The sequence below is a fragment of the Odontomachus brunneus genome, unplaced genomic scaffold (assembly GCF_010583005.1).
Source record: "Odontomachus brunneus isolate Ranch 3 - 2012 unplaced genomic scaffold, Obru_v1 Obru_scaffold_032, whole genome shotgun sequence".
NCBI lineage: Eukaryota > Metazoa > Arthropoda > Insecta > Hymenoptera > Formicidae > Odontomachus > Odontomachus brunneus.
In genome coordinates this window covers 2,251,984-2,266,258 of record NW_022639482.1, presented here as the reverse complement: position 1 = coordinate 2,266,258, position 14,275 = coordinate 2,251,984, and the positions used below count along the sequence as shown (strand labels likewise).

The window sequence follows — 14,275 nt, the reverse complement described above, 5'->3', positions numbered from 1 at the left end:
TAGTCTCTCGTTGGCATCGCGTTATTTAATACGTGTATCTTCGGTTGAACCGTCTATGCGAGTGTCAGTGTCCAGAGTCAGTACCATGACATAACAGCTAGGATATTTGGTCGAGAAGCCGGAACAGAGAACGCAGGATGCAAGGACGATGAGAATAGTGACGCATCATATATTTCTCAGGTGTGCCAAATCAGTTAACATATTTAGTTGTCTATTAGCAAAAAAAAATATTAGCAAATCTTTTTTTCCATGTAAATGTAAAAATGCATCGTGATTAGTCAAGTCAAAATTTTGACTCTATGTTAATTCCGCAAATGCCGTTGAAGAACCAATAGAGGATCTCGAGATACAACATTATACATGCGATTGTTTTATCTTGTTTACCATAAATAATTAATGTCATACTGAATCGTTCCTTAAAAAGGACTTATTTCGTAAATTAATTAATATTCGGTTATCTCACTATTCTATAATATAATTCTTTAATTTTTGTTCTTTATTTCAGACAGTAATATTCGGTTGCGGACAAAAATGTGCGCAAGAATATTAAAACAATCTGCAAGAAATGTAAACACAGTCCCTCTCCCGTCGTTAACAATCGTCGCTCATCACAATGAACACCAGACGATCTGTTGTTCCTCTGTACAACCAAAACATCCAGAACCTTCAAGGCGGTCACGTGACTCACGAACTCTTTCGACTCTTTCCATTCAGTTCCCAACCGGTGAGTGATATACATATCACGGACTACGTGTGTTGGTGCGTCAACTATTGTTCCCGCGCGCAGTCAAACATTCGCAACCTCCAAGGCGGTCAAGTTTACTTGCGTGCCTCCCGGACTTTTCCGGATCTTTTCATTCAGTCCCGCGCCGGCGAGCGACACGAGCATATCACGCGTGTGTCGGTATCGAGTGATTAAACTATTTCTTTCGATATGCATAATTAGTCTCTCGTTGGCATTGTGTTATTTAACACGTGTATCTTCGATTGAATCGTGTCTACGCGAGTGTCAGTGTCCAGTGTCAGTACCACGACATAACAGCCAGGATATTTGGTCGAGAAGCCGGAACAGAGAACGCAGGATGCAAGGACGACGAGGATAGCGACGCATCATATATTTCTCAGGTGTGCCAAATCATTTATTACGACGTTTCCGAAGTATCATGACGTACCGAAAATTAAAAAATACCCGAGTCGAAATTTAGGCTAGCATTCATAGCTTGTTATCATTCGACATATAATTATAACTTTATTGATTTCTGATTAATCATCAATTTATACTGGTATTTTTTACATTATTTCATACCAGAAACATTGGTGTCCAAACATCCGTATAATAGTCTATGAATACAAATTTGTAATTAATTATGTTCTCAATCAAAGATCTTAAATAATTTACAACTCTATGAATGTCGGCCTTAGAATATAAATTTTACAAGTGTTGATTTTTTCCGTCTAATAATGCTCCTTGTTCACGATTGCAATTTGGTTTACATATGTCAATGCTCTTTAGTTCACGATTGCGATCTTGTTTACATTTGCCAACGCTTTTTCTCAATGTCTACTTAACTTTTGCCGAATCTAAATTTAAATCTTCATTAGTTAACAGCATTATTGGACACATAACTGTTATTTTTTCATTTACAGCTTTATATCAGTTCTTTTAAGAGCTGATCCAATCTCATCAAAGCTTCCATTAACCTCTTCAGTGGTGATTTAAAATAACTACGCTATTTCCCCCAGGGCGAGTTTTTCTTTTTCATATAAACATATCTAGATTTTTTCTTTTTACTGTTATTTTCATTGAGGAATTCTGAAAGATAGAATACAAAGTATATCTAATTTGTACTTTCTATGAATTAAAAATATATAATAATTTTTAAATAAACCAAAAAAGGAATTTAATATTTTTTCATGAAAATTTTCTAGTCATACTACTTAAGAGGTTTAAGAGGTTTTCTAGTCATACTACTTAAGAGGTTTAAAAAAAGAAAAAAGAAAAATTAGGAAGAGATGAGATTAAGTCTTGTTTTTTTACCCATTCACCAATCCTTGTTAAATAATTTAATATACGCTTATTTGTATAAATTTCGTTCGAATATAGCCAGTTGCCAATCGCATATATATATATATATATATATATATATATATATATATATATATATATATATATATATATATTTGTCAATTAATATAACGTATATGATAATGCCACGTCTCGTTCATTGTTGATTATAGTATATTCGTAACATATACCGATGAGATATTCAGCAATTATCGAATTCCGTACAAACGATGTATTTTTTTAAAGATTTTCCGGTCAAACACTAATCTATTATCATATTTGGTAACTGGCAAGTAGTTTTTATGCATCGAATGCACCCAAGCGCGCAATTTTTTCGACATTTCTCCCGCGAAGGGAAATGCATCGGGGGAGTTAAATAGCAGCCCGAAGATCTTCTCAAGGTAGCTATTAAGGTAGATAGTGAGGACGCCGTTTGTGTATTTCATATGTTTATATCTTGTTCCTAATTGAAAAATTGCTTAATAATAAGAGAACGGGCTTTGCTAAATAATTAGTTGATTCAAACGATTCGACGACCGAATATTCTCATCTTTTTCAAAATCTGCACAAACGTTGTGCATTTTTTGAGGTTTTCCGGCCGGACAAATGGCGATGAGCGAGTGTCGGTTCGGTGCATTCGATGCGTCCGGGCGTTTAATTTTGCCAACATTTTCCCCGCGGAAGCAAAAGGACTTTGATAGCATTGTGCGTCTCTGTACAGAGAAAAATATCATTCTGCTGCTGAGAAAAATGTTACTCAGTTTGTTTTCTTCCTTTCTTTTAAATAATTTTTATCTTCAACAAAGAATATTTTTTTATAATAGTCCTAAAATATATTCATTACAAATTTGAGAAAAACTCATTATGTGTTCAAAAGAAAAAAAATATATTCTTTTTACGAGAATATTATAAAATTTTAACAAAACAAAAGTTGATTCGATACCAAGCAAAACAAATTCTTGTTTTAATTTCATATTCTCGATTGAAATAACTAAACTTATTAGGATTTAGAACGTATTTTATACAAATTTGATGCTTATGATGTACTTGATAGATTTACATTATTTAAATTATGAAGTATTTGAAATAAATAATATTTATTTGAACGCAGTATGAACTTTTCTCTGTGTAGACTTTGTCATTTTGTCCAAAAACATCCGGCCGGTAGTTAATGGATGAAATTTTATACAAATATACTGAGATAAACGAATATTAAATAACGAAAAAAATAATTAGAATAATTAAAAATAAAAACAAATTTAAAATATTACATAATTCGTGAACAAGTCTTCGAGTTTCTTCAACATAAAGAGAACGACAACAAGTGATCATTCGCAGCATCAAGGTAAGTCAACAGCTTATATATCTCGAGATTCTTTATTGACGCTTCAAATTCGATGGAATTTGCAGAGTCAATGTAGAGTCAAAATTTCGACTCGGGTGGCCTACAAATTTGACGGTATTCGCAGGCTTAACCTAAGTTTCAATTCAGGTACTTCAATTCGAGTACTTCTCGTAATTTTCGAGTATATATAAAGCGAATGAAATTCAACGGGAAACAAATCGAACGGCTGATTCACATGAAATACATACAATGAATCAATTTTATTATTAAATCAGTCTTATCAAATAAGGATCAAACATATCAACAACCATAGAACGCGACTGTCAGCATTGTGAGAGAAAAAATATCTAAAAAATAAAATATTTATTTGGTAGCTACTATCATATATACTTTAATCTAAATTTTGTTATTTAAATAGAATAAACAATTGCTCTCATGAAAAGCTAAAATTTTAAGAAAATATTTTCTTATTTGAAAAATATTTTATATCGATATATAAACATATATGTTATTAGTACACACATCAAATAGATATTATTTAATTTTTAGATATTTTTTTGCCAATGTGGCTAATCAGAACAGAACACAGGATATACATTACTAAATTTTTAATATTGTACTGTATAAATGCACGTGCCAAGATTGTTTTGGTCCGACCTGATACTAATACTATATACTATATACCTGAATGTAATAAACTTGCAGCAACATGACCGGTTCTGGCCCATGCGCAGTATAGGTCCCACTGCGCATGCGCGAGAATTCGACTTTCCTATCTTTTTTCGTATCCTTTATGTCAAACTAAATTCTAATTTTTTCTAAATTAAATTCTGAAAGTATAGTTATAAATCGTTGAAATTTTCCTGATTGGAGCATCCACAGTTTCGGTATGTTCAACCTGCGGAATTTTTGTATTGAACAAATATTGCGTTGACAGCTCGAAATTTAACTTTAAAATTATTTTTTTCGTCTTCATCACATATTGAGCAATGCTCCAATTTATTTTTGCATGAACTTTTGTTGTATAAAAACATTTGTAATTCTGTGCAATCAACAAGACATAAACTTTACAGAAAGAAATTAATGTTGTATCGGTAAAGTTTTCATGTTCGGCATCTCCTTAAAAACCAAAACATTACCTAGACTTAAAACCAAAACAACCAAAAAAAACCAAAACAATACCTAGAATTAAATATATGTCCACGAATTGGTACACTGAGAGAAATTATCAAATAAAAAATTAAACGGATATTTCTGATCAAAATACCGATGAATTTTTTATCCGATCAGGAAATATCCGATGACAAATATCAATTGATAATTTTTTCATCGATTTATCTGATAAAATGCCATTATAATCGGAAGTATCCGATAAAACTTAATCGGATATAAAAATTGATTGGAATTTGATCGAAAATATTCGTTTATTAATCTTTTATAATTCCTTTCAGTGTAGAGATGCTTTTACCTTATCCCCATTTGCTGCACATCGTGGTAAATCAACGCATTACTTCGATATTTCAATGATCGTTGAGACGCGAGCTCACTAGGGTATCGGTTTATCCAGCCGGTGGCTGATCTTTTTGCGCTTGTAGGACGGCGCGCGGCTGAAAGGATTTTCGGTAGTTCGGGACCCCTGCTGACGGCGCACGCGGCGAAGCGAGCGAAAGCGAGGGGGACGAGGAGGCGAGAGGAGCGCGTCGCGCATGGCCGAGGCTTTTTTATCGGGATATTAATTGGACAACCAATTATATCTTACGCGGTGAGGCATAAATTCATAACCTTTAAGCTCGCTGTTAAAACGAACCAATTACCGGAGCGGGGGCCGCTGCGTGCCTCTCCGAACCGCGGTCGAAAAGCCAGCCAGCCGACCGGGGCCTGATCCTTTCAAGTATCCTTTCGAGTATCCTTTCGAGGAACGAAACTGCAAGAACCCACGAGAGTGACCGGAGCGGTGCGATTCCACCGTTGTTAACCATCGACATCGCCCACTCGTCGCCGCGGAGAACCTGCCCCTTAGCCGGCAAATTCATTTCGTTTCTTCGACACGGACGAGGTGCTCGCGTACTCGGGCACTTACTTATCGCGGCTTAACAAGCGATCAGAGGAACAGATCGTCGGGAATATCGTTTCTTCCGCGGAAAATAATATTCATACCCGGATGTACTATGTCGGTGCCAATTGGAATCGTTAAGGATGCGGCGGGTGTGGTCCCACTTCCGCGTATTAAACGCGCTGTAAATCTCTGCAATACCTTCCGCACGCGTTACTTCATTAACGCACATATATTTATAAAGTGTTTACAGGCCATATCACACGGAAAAGAAAAATAACACATCCACGTAACCAGAAATATCCAGCTGTGAGCAGCATAATTGCATTATCCTAGTTATTTTTAGGTGATTGTATCCAAATAGGAAGAACGACCTTTTCCCAATAACTAGTTATGATACTGTTTATGGTTTTAGGTACTGGTTATGGTACTGGCTTGTACTGGTTTTGAGTACTGGCTAGTTTCTGATCAGTTTAAACGACGTTTACTTCGCCAGTAATTGAACAATAAAACTAGTCAGTTTCTGATAAGTTTCTAAGTTTTTAAATAATTTCTAACCAAACTTTTTTTTACAAAATTCGACCAAATAATTTTCATATGCTACACATTATAGAATATTGTTTTATTATTCAATATAAAACTAAAACTGTGAAATTCGTGTTTCAGAAGGTACAGTTTTTTCATGTGCAAATTCATTCATTATTAAGTTGGTTGCAGATTTATTTTTAATTACCAATTTTTTTTTACTTAGTTTCTGGGTAGTAACTGGCCAAAAAACATTAGCCAGTATTTTCCGAATTTTTATTAGACGAGAAAACTATCTAATATATACTTACATTTTTATTGCCTAGTTTTCAATATTTTCCTACCCAGTTTTTGGGTAATTACACTGAGAGAAATTATCCAATAAAAACTTAATAAACAGATATTTCCGGTCAAAATATCGATAATTTTTATATTCAATCAGGAAACATTCGATGAGAAATATCGGTTCATAATTTTTTTTATCTGGTAAAATGCTATTTATGATTAAAAATATCCAATTTAATTGGATATTCTGGTCGGATATAAAAATTGATTAAAATTTTATCGGAAATATTCGTTTGTTAATTTTTTGTCGAACAATTTCTCTCAGTATACTGTCTAATAAATCCTATTCTAAAAACCGGTTAGATTCTAGCTAGTAATCCGTTTTTCCTGTAAATTGTTCTATTTAGATGATGTATATGATTAATATGCTCAGTTACTTTGGCACATCAACAATCAATGTACTACATCAATATTTGATTTGGTTGTGACAACCAGAAATCGATTGAAGTCACTATAAACACTCTAGTTAAAGCAATCAGATATTATAACCGCTGCAACGCTAGTAATTCAGAAATTGCTCTGTGGTTACAGCAACTACGTAATTAGTTATTCTGTATATTATTACTGTATCTGATTAGCATAATTAGATTTATGTCTTAACCATACTCTTTTTTCTGTTCCCACTGAAAAAAAGGATTCGGTTGTTGGAACCAAAATTTGATTAATATTGGTTAGAATCAACCAAATTTTTAGTAACTGCAACTGAAAAATTTAATTGCCGCTATTTTACTTTGCTTAATAGCTAACAAGTAAACTTATGCAAAAGGTACACTCCGATTTCTTTCTAATTTCGTACAAATTTAGAACTACAAAAAATATTCAGGTCATATTTAAAATTTTGGCCCATTTTGAGTTTCACGGATAGTTTATTAGCTTTTTAATGTTCTCACTCCTATCAGCAACAAGTGCAACAAAAATACATAAGAAATAAAATTGAATACAAGAGATTGAATACAATATAGGAGTTTTTGATTTGTTGATTATGAATATGAAGTCAAATATGTAAAACTATTTATATGAATAATAAAATGTTTAAACAGAACATGTAAAAAGTTAAAAAACTATTTATACAAATAATTTTTCGATTTGGCCGGGATTTGAACCATTTTTGACTAATTTAACACAGATTTGAAATATTTTGGTTGGAATCTCGGCTAAAGAATTTAGAATGATTCGTGTCTCAGCTATGCTGATTTTGTTAAGATTATTTAATTATATTATGTATTCAATTTTATTTCTTATGCATTTTTGTTGTACTTGTTGATGGTAGAAGCGAGAACATTAAAAAGCTATAAAAAACTGCCTGTGAAACTCAAAGTGGGTCAAAAAAAAAAATGACCTAAATATTTTTTGTACTACATTTGTATCAAATTAGAAAGAAATCGGAGTGTACCTTTTAAGTTTACTTGTAAATAAATATATTACTAAAAAAGTAAGATAAAATAGTGGCAATTCAATTTTTTAATTGAATTTTGATTATAATTACCAAACATCTGATTGATCCCATTTTAACAAATTTCGTCAACCAAATCCTTTTTTCAATGCATGAATACCAGAATTGAAAAAAACTTTTCCGTTATAGAGAGAAAATTTTCTATACACGCTTTTTATTGTTCATGTTAAAATACTCGTTAAATAAATAGCATGTTGCAAAGATGAATTAAAGCGTTACTGACGATCACTCCGAGGACGAGCTACAGCTGCTGACGTCGCGGAACTTGGGCTCCGTGATTTTGTAGTAGGGCTTGAAGGACGCGAGTACATAAGTGGAGTACGGAGTCCTTTTGATTCTACCTAGAGCAATCCCGGCCTTAAGAATCTCGACGACTAGGTACCGCGCGCGCGTGTCCGTGAGTCTCGTATGGTCGAGCACGTATCTCACGATGTCCTCCAGACTGGCACCTTCCATGAGACGATCCATTCGTCTTCGCGACGACGTCGCAACTAAAACCTACGCGGACACGATCGTTCCCATTTTCACATAACGAAACGCTTTTATAAACCTAGATTTACTACGTCTTCTATCGTGTGTTCTTTATTGTTACGCCTCTCCGCGCATCGTCTCGGTACATAGTCCCCGACTCTTTCCCGTAATTGGACCATAAACGTAGCCGGAAAAATGCATATTTCTCGATTAAGCAGTGAAACATCGTTATCACGAATTGTGTATCGGACAAGAAGCGGCCTGACGCGGTCGTTCCGACTCGCATGAACGATCTATCGGCAGAAACGAATCGCGGCAGTAAATCGAACGGATACACCTAATTGGATTATACTCCCGTCGATGGAATGCGTGCAACAGCAGGCGAATACGAGCGACACGACGCGACGAGACGTGACGACGGGAGGGCGGGGGTGAGAAAAGAGTCTGTATCGCTTTTATGGGCCGTATATTAATTCCATAATTGAGATATACTTCCCGTCGTGCAGTCACACACGCAATGCTGTCTCGCAAGAAATCGACCATGATATAATATCAATCCCGTATCGGCAAGGCGAAACATACAGTGGAAAACAATTTTGAGGAGGCAAATGGGAGGCTTTTGGGACACGAGCTTTCCGAAAAGAAATATATGATAGGACTTTTATGTTTACCTCAATCCGTTCTATATTTCCACAAAAATTGCGGAGGAAAATCTGAGACACTCTGTATAGAGTTAACTGAAATAATATATCCTAAACTTTTATATGTTTAACACACATTATATTTAATACTCTTCGATGACTCATGTCATACGATTATACAACTCGCAGTGACTACATACTACATACTACGTGACTACAAACGCGTTTCATAATGACTGTTGCAATTACTCTCGCCTGTCACCGTGGTGTAATCATTCAGTCGTGACGAGACTGCTCGCACATCGTTACGTTAACGCGCGATCGTTATATCATCTCCCGTGGCGAAATTTTAATTCTACATCGCGAATTGTAAATTTGGATTCCACCTTCAAATTCTGCAAATTCTGCAAATTCTGTCGAACTTGAAGAGATAGCTAAATGAAATCGGCTAAATTCGTCCTCGACTTTATCAAGCGCGGATATTATATGGCTGTGAGACGGCAAGAAAGCATAGAATTAAAAGCTGTTAAGTAAAAACGAAATCAATGCTGTCTTTTCGATCGTAAAGCTTGACGTGTCGGGACGAGGAGAATTCGAGGACGTTGTTATGCAGCTGCGAGTGTTCGTGCACCTGCACGTGAGATGACATTTATTAGCTGGATACAATGTAATGGGTATCTGACGCTCTGTGCGAAAGTGTTTCAGGCCCATTGCCAGGTTTAAATCTTAGGATGCGCGTACTTTACGTGTAATTATGAGTCTTAAAATTCCGCTTGGGTATATCATGAGAGGAAAATTACATTATGGGATGCAATAAAGTCCTTGAATCTCGTAAACTATTAAAGGTATAAGTTTCATTTTGATTCTATTGAGAAAAATTATCTGATAAAAAATTAATATTTCCGATTAAAATACCGAATTTTTATATCCGATGACGAAACATCCAAGAAATGCCATGAGAAATATCAGTTCATAATTTTTTGATCGATTAATTTGATGAAATGTCATTATGATCGGAAGTATCCGATTAAATTTAATCGGATATCCTGATCGGATATAAAAATTGATCGGAATTTAATCGGAGATATCCGTTTGTTAATCTTTTATCGAATAATCTCTCTCAATATATGAACATCAAAGATGAGGAATTTGTTGGAGAAATATTACATCCTGAGAGACTGCATTTTTCTTTTGCATACTTAAAAGTTTGCAGGAATTTCAACCGCCCAATAGCGAGAAAACCAAAATTTTCTTACTACAGAAAATAACGCAATCCTTTGAAAAATTGTCGAATCGTCATTACATTTTACCAAAAACGGATTTTTTGTTTCTTCTTATTCTAGTTTTGTCTCTACAGGGGTAATTGTTTAGCGATTTTAAATTTAGCTCGAGGTAATATTTGATATTCATACTTTCTCTTTCTTTGTGTTATATTTCTGCTCACTAGTCCGAGTTTAAGCAGTCTCGTAACGTGTCATGTAGATGATATATTCGAGGCGGTCGAGGTGTGTGCCTGGATAGGTTGAGCAGGTGGAAACTGATCCGTAATGACTCTATCTCGACGACCTCGCCACAAAGAACCGGTGGTGCTACGGTAATAGTCCGTGACTGTATGGTTGACCGCGACTATCATGTGCTCAGGCAGGATCAAGAGACCCGACCCTACCAGCCGCCATGGATTATTTCGCACGTACAGCTAACGCTAAGACGATACACGACCGGTGCTTTCTCATTTATGTTGCGGCTTCCAGTGAATCGCTATGCACCGTATGATTTACCAGAAGTAACTATTTCTTAACGTCTATTCGTACTTCCTTAGTGCCTCGGTGGCGTTTAATAATCTCTCGTACGCGAAGGAGCCGTTGGGGAAGTCCCGTCGCGTCCCGATTTGCGAAACGCGCGTATTAAACGCATTTCCTAAACGCAATTTCGACCAATGCGTTAAACTGTCATTCGTCATTAGTCGACTGTGAGAATAATGCTTAACCACGGCATTCCGGACGATTATCCTAGCCCGAGCGGCGAAGTAGATCCGCGATCGTGATAATCTAGTTACCCGTGGCGGGCAGCGACTTTCTTCGCATCGCCGCAATTAGCGGCGGTGACGGGTTAATTGGACTCGTTTTCGTCGCGTGACGGCTCTCGGAGATGGGGAGATTCCTGCGAACTAGGTAGAGTCGGCGAGAGACAAGAAGAGCATCGCGCAGCGGCGCTTAGCGCGAGTATTTAAGGCTGCCCTTTAAGCCCGCCGCACACGTTCAGGCGAGAACGGAATTATTAAAGACGCGGAACGCGAAGGATATCGTGCGATTCGCAACGGAGGGACCGTCGGGACGCGAAGCTTGTACAAAGCGAAATCAGATTGCACGGCTAACCGGTCACGCGCGTCGCGTTTCCTCCCCGTACGTGGCGCGAGTGTGTGCGCAGCGCGACGTCCGATGTAGGACGAAGGAAATTATGCCGCTTCCAAAGTACAAGGACCACCACGCCAATAAAATGCACGATCGATGCGACGAGTTCTCCTCTCTTTTCGCGAGGAGCGACACGCTCGGCGCGCTTCTCGCTCGATACAATGCCGTGACGAGAGAGAGAGAGAGAGAGAGAGAGAGAGAGAGAGAGAGAGAAAGAGAGAGGGAGGAGAAAAAAGGAAGGCATAAAAGAAGAGAGACGCGCGTCCCGCGTCTCTTTTCTTCGTCTTTCATCGAGTGACTGCAACCGCCCACGATCGACAATCTTATCCTTGAGCCTATCTCGATGCGCTCGCGCCTCCGCAAATCGCCACTCGCTTTTAATCGTATTGTAACGTTGACCAACATTAATAACGGCGCGTTATGCGCAACGGCACAGGATTTCCTTCGAACTTTGTTGTTATCCAGACTCGTTCCTATCAACATTTATAGGCACGGATTATGCCGAAGTGACGACACTTGGAAAATTTTGCGCTAGAATTGCAGTGGACCATCTTAACAGTGGATATTACATTCGCTTGTGAATTAATTGGCACGTAAAAGTACTCATACTTACAGAAACAAGAAAATCCGCAATATAATCTTCTGTTGACGTCGCCTGCTTCGTGGGTCTCTTTGCGAACAGTCGCGACTTTCAGCAATCGTTGTTTTGCACTGAACTGACGAAGGCAGCTGTGCTCTGGCAGATATAGACTTCCGTTACCATCTAGTTTTTTTTAGACCAAAATCCCTGGCCCCGAAACTAATTAATTTCAAAGTAACAGACGATTGAAACTGCTCCCAAAATGAGTCACGATGGGCAGACGAAGGGTTAATCTTCGATATCAAATGTTATCTTGCAGAATGCGGAGGCGAAAACGTCGTGGAAGTTTTATAATTATACCGTAATTACAACTGCGCTTGAAACGACAACTGTGTTTAAAGTTCTTTTCGATTTACTTTCCTATTTACTTCCATCGATCGTCGATGAGAAGAACACCGATGACAAGCAGCACTAATTGATTATGCATGCGATTATTATGCAAAGAGAACGCGCGGTGCAAAAAGGAAAGCGAGACTTTCGACACAAAGTGCTTCGTGGAAGATCTTGTGTGTCGACTTCCGCCAGACCGCGCTCGCAAGATGGAAAAGTACTTTTTGCCGCGTCTCGCCGGGGACTATCGCCGTCGGTGGCTAGATTGATCGGTATTTACGAGACACATTCGAAAAACGAACGTGTAAACTGGCGGCGAACTGTAGCAATCGTCGCCCGCACTCGCCGTCCTTGAGTGATTCGAAGATGATTCGCGGACGTGCGGTTCGCCGAGAATAGACTGGAAGGAATTCTCTTCAACGTGAGTGGTGACGATTGTGACAAGCGCGGCTGCAAAGAAATGCAAAGTCCATGAGGGCCAATTACACGGCGGCAGTCGCGCGAGAGGCCGGTAGCGTCCAAGCTGCCTGCTGCTCGCTCACGATTAATTAACACGTCGAGATATTACTTTGTTTAATCGGCACGTTGAAGACTCTCGATAGGCGCATACGCTAATTAATAATAATTCCACCGGCGGTCCGAGACCGGCGATTAATCGCGTCGTCTCGCGTTCGCAGTTGCACGATCCGCTGCCATCTACGGATCGCTCCTCGATCACGTCAAGGGCATCGCTACCGGTTTCTGGGTAGACATCGGCGCGCTCTGACGCGCCGCGCGGCGAGGCGCGCTCCTCACGATACGTGACGGCTCGTCTTCGAGAAGACGCGAGAACGACGCCTGATGAAGACCCGGGAAAGTGGCGCGAGAGCGACGTCGAAGTGGGGCGAACCATTGGCCGTGTCTCCACCTTGCTGGTGCTCCGAGGAGCCAGCGGGGGAAAGAAAAGTCGAGATACCGGCGGATAATGTCTCTATTCTCGCTGAGTCCCGCAACATTCCCGAGCCCGTTCTACCCGATAATTACATGTTACCGAAGCACAGTGAGACCTTCCATTAGGCCGCAGAATCACCTGCTTCTACGTCGACCGATGAAAAACTCTTCCTAGTCGATGGCGGTGCGCCGGCCGCCACGTATCCGGAGACGCGTTTTGTAACCGCACATTAGCATTTGATTTCCTCGCACGAGATCGTGCGATTTTTTACGACCGTCCAAATCGAAATTCAACATCTGCTGTAAGGGCCTAAGCACAAACTTTTGCATAACGCATAACACACAAGGCAATCAACCAATCAAAGGGCTTTATTTCCTGGAGAGGGAAATAAAGGATTGGTTGATTTCCTAACTTGAATTCTAGTCCTGAATAGAAACCTGAGTATCTCACATAAACCAAGTTTCAGATAACAACTGTTAATACGGACTTACGAATACCAATCCTAGAACATACTATAAATCTCGCAAGTGCTTACTCAAATATGAAATATGAAATAATTAAAGCGTACAATAAGGAATACATAAAAAGTTCGAATAATATATTAAATAATTCTTGAACGAATGCTTTTTCGAACTTCTTTAAGACAACCGTCTACAGCATCAAGATAACCAAAGTAGCTTGTACATCTCGAGATTCTTCATTGACTCTTCAAGGGTTCGACGGGAATTTGCAGGGGATCAATGTGGAGTTAGAATTCCGACTCAGGAGGTGATATAACGAGTGCACGTTCATGTAACGATGTGCGAGCAATCTGGTCGTGACCAAAGAGTCATACCGCGGTGACAGGCGAGAGTAATTGCGATAGTCATTATGAAACGCGTTTGTAGTCACCGCAAGGTAGTCACTGCGAGTCAGGTACGCGCCTCAAGACATACGCATGCGGAGGACGATAAAACGACGATTAACCCGATGATTCGCGTGTTCTTTGTACATTATCATTATTTATGTTATTCATGCTTCTCTCTCTCTCTCTCTCTCTCTCTCTCTCTCTCTCTCTCTCTCTCT

The 14,275-nt window shown here is 38.5% G+C and overlaps 2 protein-coding genes across 2 annotated transcripts in view; both read right to left on the bottom strand.

The window, feature by feature from the left end:
* The window catches only part of LOC116843437, a 215,305-nt gene that overhangs the window by 118,262 nt on the left and 82,768 nt on the right, over positions 1 to 14,275 (bottom strand). The gene's annotated exons all lie outside the window — the stretch shown is intronic.
* LOC116843354 lies at positions 7,974 to 8,254 on the bottom strand. Its single transcript, XM_032813725.1, has one exon. It carries the CDS (start codon positions 8,252 to 8,254, stop codon positions 8,012 to 8,014), a length of 243 nt encoding a protein of 80 aa, XP_032669616.1. The 3' UTR covers positions 7,974 to 8,011.